The sequence below is a fragment of the Spermophilus citellus genome (genome assembly GCF_964194105.1).
Source record: "Spermophilus citellus genome assembly, chromosome: 9".
Lineage (NCBI taxonomy): Eukaryota > Metazoa > Chordata > Mammalia > Rodentia > Sciuridae > Spermophilus > Spermophilus citellus.
Genome location: NC_138191.1, coordinates 116,289,780 through 116,308,752, shown reverse-complemented (window position 1 = coordinate 116,308,752; position 18,973 = coordinate 116,289,780). Strand labels below are relative to the sequence as shown.

Here is an 18,973-nt window from a genome sequence, read left to right as displayed (position 1 = left end):
GCAGCGCCTCTCTCTCTAACTCAGCCAGATGCCTGGCCCAGGGCAGCTGCTCTTGCCCAGTGTGAGGGGGAAGTGGACATGGTGGCTGTGTGCACTGCCTTGGGCCAGTTGATTTGAGCCTGCTGGGCAGCCTGACAAGAATGAGCCTCTCCCATGTGGCATCAGATGCTGCCCTGGGGACCCGAGCCAGGATCCTCTGCCAGGACTTTAAATAGCTGCCCCATTGATGCAGGCTTCTCCAGGTGCTCAGGTTTCCCTTCTGAGCCTTGAAGTCAGATGCCAGGGAATGGAGTGGGCTTCTCTCGGACCTGGGGCTCCCCACACATATCTCCTAAGGCTGAGGGATGAGGAGGGGACCTGGCACTTGTGGATGCCAGAATATAGCCCCACTGCTCACCACCCAGCAGGATCTGGGTGTGGTGGGGAGAGTGCTATTGCCCTGGAAATGACTAGTGTTTACTTTCCCTACAATGTGGACAGTGGCAATGATAGCACAGGGTTGTTAGGAGTATTGAGTAGACCGAAAATGCTTCAAGATTCTTGGATACTAACACGTTCTCCCTCTTCCAAGCCCTCCCTGCCTCCTCATCCCCCTTCCCCCTCTCCTGACAAAGCCACCACCATTTTGTAAGAGACTGTACCTTCCCTCCAAAACTGACAGAAAAGTATTTATTAAACCGTTATTTATCAACAGGGTCGCCTTAATTCGGGCAGGAGGTCAGGTGAGTGAGAGAACTGAGCTCAGTCAATTTGGGGACGCTCCTCCCAACTTGCTCCAACCCAAGCCCGAGAAGGTCACTTTCTCTTTAAATGCAAATCACTCCCGCCAGCTTAGCTCCCACCCGCTGGCGTTCCCGGGAGGAGCGCGCGGAGGGCGCCGGGCACCGGCCCTCGAGCATCGCTCGGGACCCCAAGCCTCCAGGTCGGTCGCCTTCGAGGAGGTGCGGGCGTGCAGGGCGGGCGCCGCGGGCTGCAGCTGCGTTTGGGGCTGGCTTCGGAGGCCGAGCGTGGGAAACGGAGCCGGGGTTGCCCCGGCCGCTCCCGGATACGGGGGCTCCAGCTTCCGACCTCTCCTGTCCCTCAAGGGGTCACCCCGCCGCAGCAAGAGGCGGACCCTGCGCCGGTCTTCCCTCCACCACGCCCAGACCCATTTGGCGCCTGCCAGCCTCAGTGCTGTGACCTCGCCTCACCACCCCAGAGAGAGGAATCAGGCGGGTGGCAGCAGCGTGGAGGGAGGCCGCCGCCAGAGGACCCCTAGAGCGGAGGCTCAGGTGGTGGCCGGACTCCGCGGCTGAGCGGCCATTGTTGGAGGCCCAGGCTGCCCGCTGCCTGACCACCCACCACAGGGACTTGGAGAAGGAGGAGCAGCTGGAAGCGGTCCCTGGGAACTTCTGGAGTCCCTGGCACTCGCAGTCGGGCGCGGGGTGGAAGAGGAGGGAGGCCAGTGTAAAGCGGGAGCACAGCGAGCCCCGCCCCCTGGGCTCGGACTTCTGCCCATTCCCATCCAGGGTCACTGCTGCTTGACACTAACTAGGGCCTTCCCAGGTGTCTCCGCCCCCACCCTGGTCACCTCTCAGGCCTACCGGGTTAGTCAGCACCTGATGAAGCAGCTGATAAACAGAATGGGGCCCAGCTAGGACACTCCTAGTCTTTAGCTGTACTCCTGCCATCTCACGTCCACCCTGTCTCCCTACGTTTCCTCTCCAGCCCCACCCTTTTAGCCAGAGGGACAGGAAACTCCAACAGCACCGGATAGCTTCCTGGTTTAGCCCCTTCAGACAGGGCCCAGGCAGAAAGGGTCTTATGGGCCTTGGAAGGTCCTTAAAATGCACATCCAGGATCCCAGCAACAGGCAGTGGCACCTGACCCTGCACAGACAAGGGAACAAAGACTGACATTTGTGAGAAAACAAGTTGGAAGGTCCCAGGGCCCTTCCTTTACACCTCTCAGGGGTTGCTGGGTGAAGGGATGACTTTGACCCTTAGAATCTCAATGAGGTTGCTTCCTTCCCAGGCCTGAGGCTTACCAGCACCCAATGGATGACAAAAAGAAGAAAAGGAGTCCCAAGCCCTGCCTGACCCAAGCAGCCCAGGCCCCAGGCACACTACGCAGGGTCCCTGTGCCAACTAGCCACAGTGGCTCTTTGGCCCTGGGACTCCCTCATCTACCATCCCCCAAGCAGCGGGCCAAGTTCAAGAGGTGGGTATAGAAGGAATGCAGGGCAAGGAAGAAAGACTCTCAACTCTGGTTTGAGCCCTGTGGGGGAGGAAGGCAAAGGGGGCCATCAGCCTTTAGCCACTAAGGAATAATGGGTGCCTTCCTTGGGGCTGGCTCCCGCTGACCCCTGAGCACTCAGAGATGACTTAGATCCAGTACCTATCCTCAAGTGCATATGGCAAAAAGGCTAGATGGATAACTGAGATCACATATTATGAGGCTGTACTTCTTGGGAGGGAGAGAGCAACCTGCCAGAGAGTCAAAGGAAGTTGCTGGATACACTGAAGAGGGAAGAATATTCTAGCTGAAAGCTTGCTTGGCCTAAAAATGAGAGAAAGATATTGCCACAGACTAGGAATTTAGCTCAGTGGTAGAGTGCTTGCCTAAGCATATGCAAGAGCCTGGGTTCCATTCCCAGTGTTTGTGGGTGGGGGAGATTGCCTAGAAGGTTCCAAGAACCACAGGTTCTTTGGGGGCCATGGAGTGTCAGGGAACAAGAAATGGTGAGGGGATGATACCAGGGTGCCCAATTTGAATTCTCTGCTGAATTTTTAAAAATGATTGGGAATTTGTTTCCTACCTTATAAAGTGTCCATGTTTGTTCGCACCAAATACAATGTGTTCTTTCTCCAAATGTTCAAATCAAAATCACCGCGTTCCCCTGTGGCTTTGCATATACCTCCTGCTTGAGAGGCATGTTTGGGAACAGCTACAGTGGGCTATAGCTGAAGCTCAGGACTGGACTGAGAATAATAGGAAATGCAGCCTTGAGAGGAAGGAAGGCCAGGTTGGCAAGGCATTCAGTGTTATCCTAAGGAAACAAAAAATTCAAAACAGTTTGTAGCCAGGAATGGTGGTGCGCGTCTGTAATCCCAGTGGCTCCAGAGGTTGAAGCAGGAGGATCGCAAATTCAAAGCCAGCCTCAGCAACTTAATGAGATCCTAAGCAACTTAGAGAGATCCTGTCTCAAAATAAAAAATAAAAAGGGGCTGAGGATGTGGCTCAGTGGTTAAGCACCTCTGAGTTTAATCCCTTGTACTAAAAAAATAAATAAAATAAAAATTAAAAAAAAAAACAGTTTATAGAAGAGGGCAGAAGAAGTGGGGGTGGGGGGTAAGACAGTCTGGTGGCAATAAAGGAAAAGTTATACCCAAAATTATTGAAAGCCAAAGGGAACAAGTAACACATTCAGAATCACAGGAGACAGGAGGGTAACTGAAGCTCTCCAACAGAAATCCAGGAGTCCCTTGCAGGCATGGCTCTGGCTATGTCATTGGTAGAAAGACTTCTTTTTTGACCTCTTACCTTCTCCCTCCTCACTTATTCCCTTCCTTCTATCCATCCCAGTGTCCAGGCAGGGCCAGAACAAAAAAAAAACTTCTATTTGTGTTGATGAATGAATGGGCAGATGATTTAGATAGATGGCACAGAAGATCCAGGAGCGCCTGGCTGTCCCCCATTCATGGTCATGTACACTCCATACAGAGTAGGCAAGGAGAAATGCCGCCCAGTACTGGCTGGAGGTGGGGGCGGCTCTGCAGGCACACCCTTGCAGCACTCCTTCCTGACCGAGGTGACTGATGTCTATGAGATGGAGGGGGGTCTGCTGAATCTGCTCAATGATTTCCACTCCGGCAGGCTGCAAGCCTTCGGTGAGTCCTGGAGGCTGTGCAGAGAGGGGCTGTGGGTGGGGAGGGTGGTCCTGGTCTCCGTGGTGGGGCTGGAACAAGGTCCCAGGCTTACTGTCAGGGTTCCTGAGAATGAGGATTGCTCCCATTCAGGGAAGGAATGCTCCTTCGAGCAATTGGAACATGTTCGAGAGATGCAAGAGAAGCTGGCCCGGCTGCACTTCAGCCTGGATGTGTGTGGGGAAGAGGAGGATGAGGAAGAGGAAGAGGACGGAGTCACGGAGGGGTTGCCTGAGGAGCAGAAGAAGACCATGGCGGACCGCAACCTGGACCAGCTGCTTAGCAATGTGAGTTGGGCACCTTGGATCCTGGGGACATCAAGGGTGGGGAAGATACCTGCTCCCAAGGTCCCTGGTGAAAAGATGGGGGTGCATGAATCCAACAGCAATAAGCCCCTAGTTTCTATTAGATAAGGGTCCCCAGAGCATTCAGACTTTGTTCTAGTCCCATTCCTTATAAAAACCTTCTTTTCTCTATTGACAGCTGGAAGATCTTAGTAATTCTATGTATCCTTTCTAAGACTCCACAGTGTACATGTCTTGCAGATGAGGAAGGGATGAGATGAGGTCAGGTTCCTCCCCCTCACCTCCCTCCCGGAGTGTGCACACATAACCAAATATCCCCACCCCTTTGCAGTCCTACTGAATCAGAATTAGCCACAAACAGCCCCTACCTGGGGGCAATGTAAAAAGAATTTCCCAACCCAAATATTAGGAGAAAGGTGAATGCAGGGATTATTTTTTTACCGATCAAAATCTTTGCAAGTACTTAAGCTGACACCAATGATGGCAAAGTGTGTCTGATGTCCTCCTGCCCTTTCGATATAGAACAATGTATTAATTTAGACTAATCCTCATTTAGCTCTGCAGAATGTGCATGCGTCCACATGAAGGCAGACACACACACACACACACACACACACCCCCCACGGGTCCTCCGATTCTTCTGACCTGCATGATCTGGAAGAAAAGAGAAAGAGATAAGTGACCTAGCAATATGGGTAGGCAGGATGGGCTGCAAGGATAGATCACATGTTTGGCATGCATGAGCTCCTGGATTCAGTCCCCAGCACCATTCAGAAAAAGAAGGGCAGGTGGGGACTGAAACCTCAGACCATGGACAGCCCTTTGCACGGATGGGGAAAATAGACCCGTAGGGGATGTTTAGACTGATGCGAGGAATGACTGAAGTCCAAAGCATCACAATCCTTGACTGGCACAGACAGAAACTACACCTGGCAGAGAATGCTGAGCCTGAGGAGCAGTCAGCTGCATAGGTGTAGTACCCAGGCCCACACTGCCTCTTTCATTCTCTTCAAACTGTGACTTCCCTTCGTGGTGGTGCACGCCTATAATTCCAGCTACATGAGAGACTGAGGCAGGAGGATCTCAAGTTCAAGACCAGCCTGTTACATTTAGACCCTGGCTCAAAATTAAATTTTTAATAAAGGAATGGGGGTGTAGGTCAGTGGCAGAGCCCTCGCCTAGCATGTGCAAGGCCCTAGGTTTCAGCCCCAGGACCGGGAAAAAAAAATGACTTTATGGACTCTGGTGTTTCACAGCTCCCCAGGTGCTATGAAGTTGGGGACATTGGATGGAATTAAACCAAAAATAAAAAGTAAAAAAGTGGCTCCGTGTCTTCCTTCCCTTCCTTGCACCTTTCTTCTCAGAATAAAACAATCCTGCACAGCACAGAGGGCTTGGAGTCCCCGCTTGGGCGGGAATTGGGATGAAGCTAGTGGCTTCAGGAGAATGGAAGGCCAGCCGCAGCGCTTGGCAGCAGGCTAGGTGAAGGTTGCCTTGGAGGCAGCGGGGCGGGGCCTTCATGCCTTAAACTGCGCATGCTCAGGAGCTGTGCTGCCAGAGGACGCACTGCGCAAGCGCTCGGCAGGGGACGTTAGCGTCCTGATGGAGACCGAATTGTTACTTCGGAAGGTGTCGGCCTTGCAGGTTCGGGGCAGAGGGGTGGTCGGGGTTGCACCTAGGGTCTCCTACTTTCAGTAGGGTGAGGCTGTCACGGTCAGTCCCTACCCAACCTCTGGAGATGCCATCCCACCTCTGCAACTCCCGAAGAATGCGGAGATCCATGGACTTCCCTAAGCCCGCACCCCTGACCCGCACGAGCGTGTGGGTCAGGGGAAGTTCCGGAAGCGTCTAAAAGCGAGGAGAGTAAAGCCCAGCATACTCCCTTGAATTCCTGGAGCCCCAGCGCCCACTGTCACCTGTTCTTTCCCCGTGGCCATGTCCATTTTTGCAGTCCCCGGGATAACCTCTCCAGAGAATACCCCAAGATATGTTCCCTCTTCTAATGTACCAAGGACTTTTAAGCAAAATATATTAGCAAAATTAAAAAATAAAAAGTAAAGTGCCAAGGGTGTTCTAACTCTCGTTCTCCACACCAGGCCTGTGTCAGGGGCTTCTTGGTTCGACGCCAGTTCCAGAGCCTGCGAGCTGAGTATGAGGCAATTGTACAAGAGATAGAAGGCGACTTGGGCACGCTTCAGTGGACTGCCGGCAGAATTCCCAGGCCTCTGTTTCTCCCAGAGGTAGTACACATCCCAGGGGGAGAAGGGAGAGTAAGGAAGACCTGGCAGGGAATTCAAAGGAGTGATAGAACCTACTCTTCCAGCTGACAGGCCTCTACCTTTGGAAGATACAGCAGACTGCTCCTCATACCCCATTCCTTAATTAACTTGTCAGCTAGATCATGGTGCCAGGGGTTTAACCCTGGGACTATCATACCTTTCTGGTTTCGCAGAAGGCAAAATCTCAACGCTCCTGGAAAGCAGGAAAGAGAATACCAAGTCCAGAGAAGAAACTATGCAGCCACTTTCCATATAAAGAGTCTGTGAAAGAGGCCCTGTGGGAGGAGATGGTGCTGAAGAAGTCAGGAGAGAGTTCAGCAAACCCAGGAAGACTTCCCTGCAGAGATGACAACCTCTGGCTTCAGGTTGAGCAGAGCAGGAAATCCAGCCAAGAGGAAACAAATACATCAAGGATGAAGAACTCAGGTACCTCTCTGTCTAGATCAGGAAAAGTCCCTGATCCTCTCAGGGCCTTAGCCTCCCAGTCTAAAAAGTAAAAGGGATGTGCCAGATTAGCTGCAATCCTTTTCTCCCTCCCTCCCCTGCCTAGTTGAAGGAAACACATGAGCAGTGAGGGTTTGCCAGGTCTGGGGGCTAAACCAGCTTCCAGTGTCTATAGCTCAATGCATTCTCCTTCCTGTCTTGCCTCCTTCAAAGAAGCCACAGGTCCAGGATCATCCCATAGCCAGCATGAGATCCAAGAGCTCCAGTATCACCGCAGCCATTTGGCCATGGAACTGCTGTGGATACAACAGGCCATCAACAGTCGCAAGGAGGTAGGCACTAACTTTTGGAATAGGCGAAGGGTTAGGAGTTAGGGCCTGTATAAGCAGGCCCACATGTTACAGTATTTGTTCTCTCCCAACAGTACCTAATTCTCAAACAAACACTGAGATCCCCAGAAGCAGGCCAGACCACAGATGAGCCCAGCATGTGCACAGACCATTGGGGACTGGCCTGTGAGAAAGCCTGGTCACAACCAAACCCACTGCTGAAGGACCAGTTCTGCAGAGAGAGGACCACTGGAGAGCTGGACCATGCAGATGATTCCTGCCAAAAAGGCAAATCACAACTCCTTAAGTACCCAGAGAGTCTGGCCACTGTAGACAAAATCACTGCTGGGGCTAAGGGCAGGGAATTGTGCTATAGGAGGGTTGGACCACAGCTGCCTACCGCTATCAGACAGCCAAGCTGGAAGGGACAGGTTCGCCAAAGAACAAAACCATGAAGGACAGACCTTTAAAGGGGCCTGCCTACAGCAGACAAAATTCCTAGAGGACCAGATCCTGAGGGGCCTCAAACCTAGGAGCCCCTGTTCTGGGAAGGCCAGAAGACAGCTGCCCGCATTGTGAGGACCCAAATATTGAGGACAAGTCTCCCAGAGACCAAACCACAAAAAAAAAACAACCTGACTACCAAACAGCAGGCCACAAGATATGACCTCTCCAAGGACCACACATATCATTTATGACGGGACCATGGCAGGACCAAAGCCTGGTGCCCTGTATTTCAGGAGGATTCAAATGTCCAAGGGCCAGGGCCCCATGGCAGAAGTTCCATAGTTGGAACCTCCAATAAGCCTAGTCATGAAAGCTGGAAAAGCTAGAGGACTGTACTGTGGAGCTCAAGGACACCTGAGACCCTATCTTCCACAGGATTAGACCAGAAAGGAGAGGACCAGTGGAGGGATAGGCTACGGAAAGCAGGACCACCAAGCTAGATCCTGAGGAGCTAGCAGAGGAACAGGTTCCAAAGAGGTTTGCTATGCCAAGGCTGTGGTGAAGACAGGCCTTCATCTGCCTCCCCTGCCCTCGTCCCCAGCCATCAATGGCTAGTGGGGCCAACAGAGATTGGAGCAGAGACTAGAGGCATAGTGCAGAGGGCAAAGGACACCTTTTCATCCTCAGCTTTTGGCTCAATCCAAATTTCAGGTTAAGGATTAGTTATATGGGGAAAGACAAGTGGGAGGCCTGGAAGAGAATAAAAATTTTTCTTGGATTTTGAGCCTGGCTGCTTTCATCCCTCCTGTTCACTTCCTGTCATCATGGGGTGAGTGTCAATCCCAGAGCCAGCTGGGAGCCTCAGCCCAGGAGCAGATCTGAGGGCAGATCTTCCTTGGGGAATAGTTCCCAACCTGATCCTCACTTGAGCTCAACTGTTAGGCTTCAGAGTGGAAAAGGCTCTGGAAAGTACTGGAACACTGTATTTAAGTAGGATCTCTGCTGTCCTCTCTTACTGAGCCCCAGGGTCTTTTTTCATACAGTGATCATACCTGTCCTATTCTTGTGAGGCCCTATCAGTGAGATTGGCTGAGATTGTGAATGCAGAAAAATGCCCCTACCAGAGGCTCTCCCTGAAAGGGCAGGACTCCACCTCTCATTGGCATGGCTCTAGCCCTGCCTTAGTTGCCTGGCAACAGTTCTGTCTCTCTTGACAGAGGACACACTATGGCAGGTGGAAGTTCAGGAGCCAAGAGGATAGTGGTATACCGAAATGGGGATCCCCACTCCCCAGGCCGCCAGCTGGTGGTGACCCAACGCCGTTTCCCCACCATGGAGGCCTTCTTTTATGAGGTGACATCAGCCGTGCAGGCCCCACTAGCTGTGCGTGCCCTCTATACACCTTTTCATGGCCACCCTGTCACCGACCTGGCAGAACTGCAAAATGGAGGGCAGTATGTGGCTGCTGGCTTCGAAAGATTTCGCAAGCTTCAGTAAGTAGGCTGAGCCTGGTCAAAGAGCCTCAGAGAGAGGCAGTAGCAGGAACAATAGTGAGTCTGGTATGTAGTTACCAGCTTTATGTATTTTGTTACTTAAACAGGGAGGGGAGAAATAGTGAACACCTGCCTAAGTACGTGAGCAACAAGTGGTTGAGCTATAATTTAGATTGGATTTTGTCTGGTACTGGGGCCCATGCCCACCACAATCAGGACCATGGGAAGGAGACTATTCTGCAGTTTGAACTTTTTTGTAAAAGATCTTGATTAGATCCCCTCCCACCACCATCACCACTACTCTAAATCTGATGACACTTCCTCTCTCCCTGCTATGTATCCCAACCTTTCAGGTAGGCTAGGATCATCCCTCTCTGGAGGGTGGGCCACCTTCCAAGGTGGGAAAAGAATTTTAAGTTATCTGACTTTCCAGTCCAGATCTGGCTTCCACATCCTACTCTGAGCTCTTAGCTGAGGTTGCTTACTACAATGGAGAGAACAAGGGTTTGGGAGCTAGACAGAGTCTTAGTCACTTCCTATGTAACCTTGGGTAAGTCACTTAGCTTCTCTTGAATCTCATACAAAATGTAGATTAAGCCATCTACTTCATGAATGTAAAAATTCCTGAGATATAGTAGGATATTTAATGTCCTTTTTTCTCTCAATCTTTAACGCTCTTGCCAATAATCCTAGTCTGAATTTCCAGCCTGACTTGGCATTTAAAGAATTCTAAGGTAGGTTCAAGTACCAGCATCTGTTTCTAGCCTGAGTACGCTGAGAAACTGTCCTTGTGGGGAGAGGTACCTGGCAAGGTGTGCCCCAGCCCATGCTCTGGCAGTTACTTGGTTGTTGAAGCACCAGACTCCCCAAGATGACCTTCATCCAATGTCTTTTCAGCTATTTACCCCCTGGAGGGAAGGATCCAGGTGGGAAGAGCAGCAGACTACAAGTGAGTACTGGGGAAGGCTGTCCCCCAGCCCCTCTGCCCTCCCAGCCCTCCTAGGTAGGATTTGGGATTGCTCCAAATTGCTCTGGGAAGTCAGAGACCCTGGAAGCAGCAAGAGCTGCAGGTTCCTTGGGGGACACTCTCCACTCCCACTCTGGAGCTTGCTACTCTCCTTGGGGTATGGAATTTCAAGACACTATCCCCTGGTCCTGTGTGGTTTCCAAAGGAAAGAGGAAACTGTGAAATACACATGGGGGTAGGGGATGGTTAGAGTGACTTAGGGGATCTAAAAGCACCCTTTAGTGAAAGGGCCCCCTTCTTGCCTCCTTCCCTGTAGGAGTCTGATTCCTTCCAGCTCACTACACTTTTCTTGGGCTGACTCATCCCTAACCAAATACCTCTCTCCTGATTTGGGGATCTGACTTGGGTTTCAGGATCCTCTCATGACTGGCCACCCGTGTGACTGGGCCCTTGGACAGTGGCTGCCTGCAGGCATCCCTTTCTATATCCAGTGAGTCCAGCATCAGAGAGCAGGGGTATAGATAAAATGGGTGTGTTTGTTCCAGGAGCTTTTGATTACCAGTGGGAAAAATAAAAGGTCCAACATGCCAGGTGTGGTAATCCCAGTAGTTTGGGAGGCCATGGCAGGAGATCATGAGTTTAAAGCCAGGCCCTAAGCAACTCATCTGTCTCTAAATAAAATACAAAAAAGGGCTGGGGATGCTGCCCCATGGTTAAGCACCCTGGGTCAATCCTGGATACAAAAAAAAAATGTCCAACATGTTTGATGGGTGGAATTGGATCAGTACAGTGGTTCTCAAACCATCTTCTGGCACCTGTACCATCCTTCTCACATGAAGGGAGTCCCAGGTCCCTCCCTCTCACCAGGTGGTTCTTTGTCTCAGTGTGTTTAGGAATGGGGATCTGCTAAGTCCTCCATTCAATCTGAAGGTGTCCCAGGCTGCCATTCAGGACTGGGAAACTATGTTGAAGCTCCTGACTGACAAGGCCAAGTTACAGAATGGGGATGTGCATAAGTGAGTATGGGTCCTGGGGAAACCCAAAAGTCTCCAGAGAGTCTCCTTACTGAGTTCAGCTGTTCCTGAGGATGAAACGGCAAAAGGAGAATGTTCCCTCCAGCAGGACTTCCTCCTGTGCCATAGAAGTGGTCTCTCTGGCCCAGCCCTCAGAACCAAGGCAGAGCCTAGGTCTGAGGGCCAGAGGCCAGAGGGTACCTGCCCCCTCACTGCCTGCTGACTGTGAAGAGGCAATCTGTCTGTAGGTCCTTATCCTGCTCACCTCTCCCTCAGACTCTGCACCCTGAAGGGGCTCACACTGTCATCGGTGGAGGCTCTGGTGAATGGCCAATACTATGTGGCTGTTGGAGAGGATGAATTCAAGGCCCTTCCCTATCTGGAGCTGCTGGTGCCCAGTCCCTCCCTGCCCAGGGGCTGCTGGTATGTATGTGGTTGCAGCAGAGAAAGGTGCCCTCTGGTGAGCGTGCTGACTCCATGTCCTCTGCCCACACAAGCCTTTCCTTCTTTCATTGTAGGTATCCTCCAGGCCTGAAGTATAGACCCCACAGGCAGAGGGTAGGTGATCCACAGGGCATGGGGGTGGGAATGAAGTAGAGAACTCTGATAAATTTGAACTCTGACCTTATTTCACTGCATCCTTTCAATAATCTTGTGAAATAGATTATCACCATTTTCCAGAGGTGGAAACTGAAGTTCATAGGAGTAAAATGATTTGTTCAGGGTGACACAGTTATTGAGTAGCACAGGCCAGACCAGAACTGATCTTCAAGGTGAAGTTGTAGACCTAATGCCTTCTTTTTTTTTTTTTTTACCATACGAATTATTTTTATTTATTTTTTTAGTCATACATGACAGCAGAATGTATTTTGACATATAATACATACATGGAATGTACATACATCAATCATATTGTCTATTCTATTCCGCTGCCCTTCCTATCCTCCCTACTCCTCCCCTCCTCTCCCATCCTTTCTCTCTATCCAATCTAATGTGACATTTTTTTTTCTCCTCACAACATCATATATGTATTCTGTATAACAATGAGGTTCTCCTTCCATCTTCCGTGCAACTCCCCTTCTCCCTCTTTTTCCCTCCCACCTCTCTTCCCTATTTAGTGGTAGTCTTCTTCTCATGCTCTTCCTCTCTATCCCATTTTGAGTCATCCCCCTTATATCAGAGAAGACATTCGGCATTTGTTTTTTAGGGATTAGCTAACTTCACTTAGCATAATATGCTCTAATGCCATCCATTTGCCTGCAAATACCATGATCTTGTTATTTTTTAGTGCTGAGTAATATTCCATTGTGTATAAATGCCACATTTTTTTAATCCTTTCATCTACTGAAGGGCCTGATGCCTTCTTGATAGGTTGGATGCTGGGAGACAGAACTGGCATTCTTTGCATAGCAGTGCCCCGGGAACCTCAGCTCCCCATCCTATTACAGGTCTGAGCGCTCCAAAGATATGAGCCAATGAGCATGAAGTCCAAGTATAGTTTGGTTTCACTAGGTATCTTTGAGTGCCAGGCACCAGCTGCTCCATCCCTGGATAGGCAGTCTGGTGGGAAGAAGGGGCAGGAAGGGAGGATGCAGACTGTGAAGGTAGATGGCACTGCCTCTCCCAAGCTCCCACAGGCCTCATGGCATGCTGAAGTCTAGACTGGGGAATAAGAAAGGTGAGACAAGCCAGAAACCAGGGTCTGAGCCCAGTGTTCTTTCTGTAGGACCAGGGCCTCAGGACACAGGTCACTCTTCCCTTTCCAAAAGAACCAGCACAAATTGAACCATCTGTTTTCTATGCCAGACCCCAGCAGAACATTCAGCCAAGAAGCAAGCTCCCCACTCACTTGTTTCCATCAGGTGAGGGGCCTCTGTGGACCAAGCCTTTCTCAGCCAATCACCCCTCTTTTTTTCCTGTGCTGGGGACTGATGTTGTGGTTTTGGTTTTTGTAATGGGGATTGAACCCAGGGGTGCTTAACTATGAGCAATAACCGAGCTCTTTTATTATTTTTATTTTTTGAGACAGGCCCCTGGGCCTACAGTTGCTTAGGGCCTCCCTAAGTTGCTGAGGCTGGCCTTGAACTTGCAATCTTCCTTCCTCAGCCTCCTGAGTCGCTAGGATTACAGGTGTGTGCCAGCCACTGTGCCCAGCCAGTGCTGGGGATTGAAACCCATTCCATGGGTCTTAAGCATTCTAGGCAGACACTTTACGTAGCCACCCTTTGACAGTGACACAGGATGGTACCTGCTATTGTTGGGGATATCTGTTGGGGCAGAATGCCCAGGTATAGAGCTGGCTCTGACCTCAGCATAATTGTCTTCTACTCTCCCATTTGCATGTCCAGTCTCTTGCTTTTTCTTAGGGACTTATCATATGAAAAGAAGCACATGGAAAGGGCAATGCTTATCTCAAAATGATTCAGGGGTGGGCTTTACAAGGACTAGGGCTGGGATTAAAAGCCTGCCTCTCAACTTCCCTGCCATCCTCTGAATAGTGGGGAATGTGGAGCAAGCAGGGGAGGGGAAAGAGTATAGAGGTCAAGGGAAAGAAGGCCAAGGACTCTGCAGTCTGGGCATCAGTCAATTTTACCTCCCTCATTAGGAGTTAAGGGAATATACAGGGCTTCTCACCCAAGGAGGGAGACAATAGGGGCCCAAGACGTAGCAGACAATGAAGACACCTGGACAGAGCAGCCCTTGGACCAGGTAAACTCCAGGATCAGAAAGCCAAACTTGGAGATGGGAGTTTAGAGCTAGAAACTGGCAGTTCTGAGTCCAGGAACAGGTCCTCCCTTTGTGACTGTAAAACCTTCTAACATCCTAAAGCTTGACTTTCTACCTCATTAAACAAAGAAGCTGGGCACGGTGGCACATGCCTGTAATCCCAGCAGCTCAAGAAGCTAAGGCAGGAGGATTGGAAGTTCAAAGCCAGCCTTATCAACTTACCAAGGCCCAAGCAACTCAGCGAGACGGTTTCCAAATAAAATACAAAAAAGGGCTGGGAATGTGGCTCAGTGGTTGAGTGTCCCTGGGTTCAATCCCCAGTACCAAAATTAAAAAAATAAAAAGTAGTTCTTTTTTTGTTTTTGCTACCTGGAATTGAACCCAGGGGTGCTTAACCACTGAGCCACATCCCCAACCCTTTTTAATTTTTGATTTGGAGACAGGTTCTTACTAAGCTTGAGGCTGCCTTTGAATTGGGAATCCTCCTGCCTCAGCCTCCAGTCTGCAGGGATTACAGGCTTGTGCCACCATGCCTAGCTGGAGTTCTTAATTTCTAGTCTTTTCTGGGGAGGGGGGGTTTCCTGCAGGGGGCTAGAGGCTGGACACATGCATGGCTCCATTCTGTACTTATCACCATTTCCTCCAGAGAGCAGCACAAACAGTGGAGGAGGCCGTGTCCTTGGAACACAAGTCTGGAGCTAGACTGCATCCTCAGCCTTAGCCACTGCTCCATCTTGAGAGCCAAAGCTCTAAAGAGAAACAGGAAGACAGCAGTTGGGTAGACACCTTTTGTCTTCAGCCTGTTCCTGAAAATCAACGTCTCCCCTGTGCTTATAGGGATGTGGTTTCCTCAACCCCTTCCCATTTCTTCTTCTAAGCCTATGGCCCAGTCTTCTTTCTCCTCAGCAGAGCAGCCCTAGCTGTGGAGGCTGTTTTCTTATGGGATTCTCTATCCAGAGAAAGGAGTAGCTGATTGAGCTTGGCAAGCGACCACAAATGTGAGAGTAGATTTGTCACAATAAAAGAATACTTAACTAACCTGTTTAGCACAGATTTATTGAAGGCTGCTACTGGCCAGGTATTGTACTGGATACTACAGTTAGGTGATGCTGGGGCTCAGTTGTCTGTCTTGAGAGGGGCTGGCAGGTGAGCATTTCTGCCCACCTCATGGGTGGGAAAGGCAAGGCTAACAGAGTTCATACGTCCTATATCTACATTCTGATGCACCCTCTTCTCCTCAGTTGCTCCCCTAAGTCACCAAGGCACTGAGCACTGGAGGTATCTCAGTCACATTTCTGGCTTCGAGACTGCAACACAGCAGCTGGTCTTTTCCATGTAGCTGGGCCTCTGCAGTCCATGTATTCTGCCACCACGATGGTCCAGAGCAGGCCAGGGTAACAGTGGTTGGATAATAATGACCTGAGATTTTAGCAGAAGAGCTGTTGAGGCAGAGAGCTGCTGAGGGTGAGTGTGAAGTGTCCCATGCGAAATCCCAACAGCTGAACACCACTTGAAGATTACAAAATCCTTTTACTGCTGTTCTCTTACTGTGATCCACGAGGTAGCTATTATCCCCATAAGAGATGAGGAAACTGAGGCTCAGAGAGGGCAAGTTCTTGGTCCATCTGCTCATTGCCTGCACCTTGGCCCAGGGGTTTCCTGGAGACAGCAGAGCTGGAAGCTGGGATTGGTCCACTCAAAAAGTAGATGGTGGCCTCTGGGTCTTGTTCACTGAGCTTGTGATACAAAGTGCAATTCCTGTCATGGTGAACACCATGCCAGCGACTGCTCCTAGGATAGTGGCAGAAATCAAGGGGCTCTGAGCCTAGCATGCTAGCAAGAAGGAGCAGGTACAGGGCTGGGGAAAGGGTTCATATGGGGCCCAGTCCCAACTGCCACCCCCAGCCTCTTGTCTCCAGACTGCTTAGGGTTAGGAAACAACTGATGGCCACAAGGAAACAGGAGAGTTGCGAAGAAAAGGCATGATGGGAGAAAGCCCTCCTCTCTAACCCATGGGAGACGGACTGGGAAAGAACTGACCCAGGTACATCAAGGCCCAAGCAGCTGCTTCCTACATTCCCAATAGCGTGACTTACCTTTTCCACCAATATCTTCTCCAAGGACCTTCCCAACAATCAGTGTGAAGACAATGGCCAGAGAGTTACAGATAGGCACAGCTAGAGTCAGATCTGGGTAGTCAAAATGAGAAGAAGTGCTGAGATGCAAAATGTCTTATCACATTAGGGGGAAAAAAAGGGGGGGGATGGGGGAGCAAGGAGCTTAGTGCAATGGAAGACCAAGGGTGTTGAGGGAGGCAGACCTTGGTTCTCAGTATAATCTTGGTTATATATTTAAACCCTCTGAGCCTATTTTCCCACATGTAAAACAGTGATAGCAAGATACCACTATATAAACTATAAATAATAAACTATGATAATAGTCACTACTGTTTTGATTATTAGAATAGGTGGATATTAAAGGATGGATACAGAGTAGGTGACAAGATAATAAAATTCTAAAATTATAATTTGCTCAAAACTTGGTGAACTGCATGCCAGGTGGCATAAGGTTCAACCTTGTTTTGCAGCAATGAATATATCGGGCCAGAGGCTTAAATAGTCTTATGAGCAGCTATTCCTAAATGTAAAATAGATCAAAGTGGAGTGAAAGTTGAAACCGTGTGGCAGGAAAGTGGCTATCTTGTCCCTCATCTTCACATGGCCCTTGAGGGGTTCCCTAGAACTAATTGGGGCCTAAACTTTCCTGGAGTCCCTGGAGGGTCTTGACTCCAGGGGAGGAAAACCACAGAAGTAAAATTCAAAAGCATAAATTTTAATATGTAGCTTCAAATCCTTTTGCACTGTCATGCTATGAGACTAAGAGGGGTGAAGTAAATTGTCCAAAGTTTTGTAATATTCTATATGATGACAATCATGTCTGCTTCACAGGGTGATGATGGGACTTAAATGAAATATGCAACATCCGTAAAGTATCTGATGCAGTAGAGGGCAGTCAACAAATGTTGGGAGAAAGGAAATTTGTATTTATTGTGCCAGGCACTCTGCTATGTTTCTCATATATCGAATTTAATCTTCACAATGCTAGGAATCCAGCTGTAAAACACCAAGGTTCAAATAAGGGACTTGTTCTAGGTCAGGCAGGTAGCACTCACTAGAAGCAAAAGGGACATAGTCAGCATTTGGCACAACAAAATGAACTTTCCATCTTCCTCTGCTATTGCACAAGACTGCCAGGCTCCAGATCCACTTTGTGCCTGGCCATATCTCAACCAGTCCACTGTGCCTCTGCCCTCAGAGGAGGCTACCAAGAAGGGAACAGTAATATGCTCTCCCTTGCTGAAGGGTAACAAGGTGTTTCAGGTTCCCTCCCCAAAACAACTTTCCCAGGTGGCCTCCACCACTAAGCAGAGCAGCCGTACACTAGAGACCCACCTGTTGATGCCAGGGTGAAGTAGTAGAGAAGGGAGCCACACTGGTTGAGGAGAAAGGGCACCAGGTACTGGAAATAGAAGAAAACTGATGTCAGTGTAATTGCCTGAGTAGCACTGCCTTCTCTGAGCTTAGAGAAATATCCAAGGAACACTAAGCACTCTGAGAAGGACCCAGGGCAAAGACAGAAATAAACTGAACTCCATATCTTTGCTCTTAAATGCCCTTTCCTTTAGCTTGACTACTTCCCATCTGGTGTGTGTGTGTGTGTGTGTGTGTGTGTGTGTGTGTATATATATATATATATTTTTTTTTTTTTTTTTTTTTTTTGGTGCTAGGGATTGAACTCAGGGGCACTGGGTTACTGAGCCACATCCCCAGCCCTATTTTCTATTATATTTAGAAACAGGGTCTCACTGAGCCTCACTTTTGCTGAGGCTGGCTTTGAACTTGTGATCCTCCTGCCTCAGCCTCCTGAGCTGCTGGGATTACAGGCGTGAGCCACCATACCGACTCCATTCTGTAAGGTCTTTAGTGCCAATATTACCCCCTTCAGAAAGCCTACCATAAGTCTCCCATCTGCAGTCTCCCTCTTCTGAACTTATGCAACACTTTTATCTGTATCCCTCTCCTGGCCCTTAACCCTGAGAAGTGGTGGTGTCCATGTGTTCTTTCCCAGTAGCCTTGACTAGCAGACTTGGGGTCAGAAGTAGTTCCCCATATCCCTTTTTGTCTTCCACCCCAAGGGCCAATTTGAGCCCCAAGCTCTCCCTCTGGAAAGACTTGCAAGTTCTTCATATAATTGGAGAGAACACAATAATAAAATACTAATAGCATCCATGGATGGAACACTTTTGATGTACTAGGTCCAATGCTAAGTGTGTCTTACTTCAATCCTCATAACTGCCCTACGATTATCATAATTTCCATTTTACAGATGACAAAACTGAGGCTCACAGAGGACAAGTGACTCCTCCAAGAGCTGCTTGGGAGTGATGGGATTGGGTTTCTCACCCAGACCTATTTGACTCCAGAGACCAAATATTTAGCGGCCACTCTTCCGTGAGAGGGGCTGTTCAGAGACGCACCTCAAAATTCAAGAAAAGGGTCTTCATCTCCTGCAGCAACTGCCGGACCCAGGTCCGCTCATGAACCTGCTGAAGGCCGGCGGAGGCCCGCTTCAGCAGCGGCTGCGTGCCACCCCACAGAGCGGCCACGAGCACCAGAGCCAGCACCTGCCCTAAATACAGATGGACGGAGAGTCACCCTGACCGCCAGCCCCACAGGCCGCCCGCTGAGCCTCGCCCTCCTCTAGCCTCCTAGCCCCAGATAGCCTTCCGCACCGCTCTTTGACTCTCCGACGCCCCGGGCTGCGCTCGACGGGGAGGACAGGCCTTGGGAGGCGGGGGAGATGGACTCAGGAGCCCGAGGACTGGAGTCGTAGCAGGGGCCGGGGTTCGGGGTGGAGGGGAGTAGGAGATGAACTGCGGGTGGGGATCAGAAAGTGCGTTGACGGGCGGAGCCCACTACCCACCCAGAGACGCCGCCATGGCAACGCCGCTCTCATCTACTTCCGGGAGCGAGGGGGGTGGAGACTAGAGAACGGAAGTGGTTC

At 50.1% G+C, this 18,973-nt stretch overlaps 4 protein-coding genes across 5 annotated transcripts; 3 read left to right on the top strand and 1 right to left on the bottom strand.

Annotated features, from left to right (window-relative positions):
* The first annotated feature begins 775 nt into the window (after positions 1 to 775).
* CCDC28B (coiled-coil domain containing 28B) lies at positions 776 to 5,533 on the top strand. The gene is made up of 6 exons (XM_081305425.1): positions 776 to 922; positions 2,014 to 2,199; positions 3,703 to 3,869; positions 3,999 to 4,192; positions 4,389 to 4,411; positions 5,127 to 5,533. The coding sequence occupies exons 2-6, from the start codon at positions 2,036 to 2,038 to the stop codon at positions 5,179 to 5,181; spliced, it is 603 nt and encodes a 200-aa protein (XP_081161551.1). The 5' UTR covers positions 776 to 922; positions 2,014 to 2,035; the 3' UTR covers positions 5,182 to 5,533.
* A 198-nt stretch (positions 5,534 to 5,731) lies between these two features.
* IQCC (IQ motif containing C) lies at positions 5,732 to 8,538 on the top strand. The gene is given in 6 exon segments (XM_081305421.1): positions 5,732 to 5,854; positions 6,307 to 6,450; positions 6,663 to 6,915; positions 7,147 to 7,265; positions 7,358 to 7,663; positions 7,665 to 8,538. Coding segments are annotated over 6 exon segments (1,041 nt in total). The 5' UTR covers positions 5,732 to 5,812; the 3' UTR covers positions 7,842 to 8,538.
* Positions 8,539 to 8,548: 10 nt separating this feature from the next.
* On the top strand, positions 8,549 to 14,781 carry DCDC2B (doublecortin domain containing 2B). 2 transcript variants are annotated; one of them, XM_081305424.1, is made up of 9 exons: positions 8,549 to 9,202; positions 10,100 to 10,151; positions 10,583 to 10,659; positions 11,054 to 11,185; positions 11,459 to 11,605; positions 11,701 to 11,740; positions 12,909 to 13,044; positions 13,788 to 13,891; positions 14,556 to 14,781. In XM_081305424.1, the coding sequence occupies exons 1-9, from the start codon at positions 8,937 to 8,939 to the stop codon at positions 14,628 to 14,630; spliced, it is 1,029 nt and encodes a 342-aa protein (XP_081161550.1). In that variant the 5' UTR covers positions 8,549 to 8,936; the 3' UTR covers positions 14,631 to 14,781. The 2 variants fall into 2 exon arrangements, with proteins under 2 accessions (XP_081161550.1, XP_081161549.1); XM_081305423.1 differs by lacking the exons at positions 11,054 to 11,185; positions 14,556 to 14,781 and having other exon boundaries at positions 12,909 to 13,937.
* Positions 14,782 to 14,977: 196 nt separating this feature from the next.
* TMEM234 (transmembrane protein 234) lies at positions 14,978 to 18,966 on the bottom strand. Its single transcript, XM_081305426.1, has 5 exons — positions 18,893 to 18,966; positions 18,447 to 18,598; positions 17,362 to 17,428; positions 16,006 to 16,098; positions 14,978 to 15,700 (listed from the first exon to the last, which is right to left on the bottom strand). The coding sequence occupies exons 1-5, from the start codon at positions 18,906 to 18,908 to the stop codon at positions 15,606 to 15,608; spliced, it is 423 nt and encodes a 140-aa protein (XP_081161552.1). The 5' UTR covers positions 18,909 to 18,966; the 3' UTR covers positions 14,978 to 15,605.
* Positions 18,967 to 18,973: the final 7 nt, after the last annotated feature.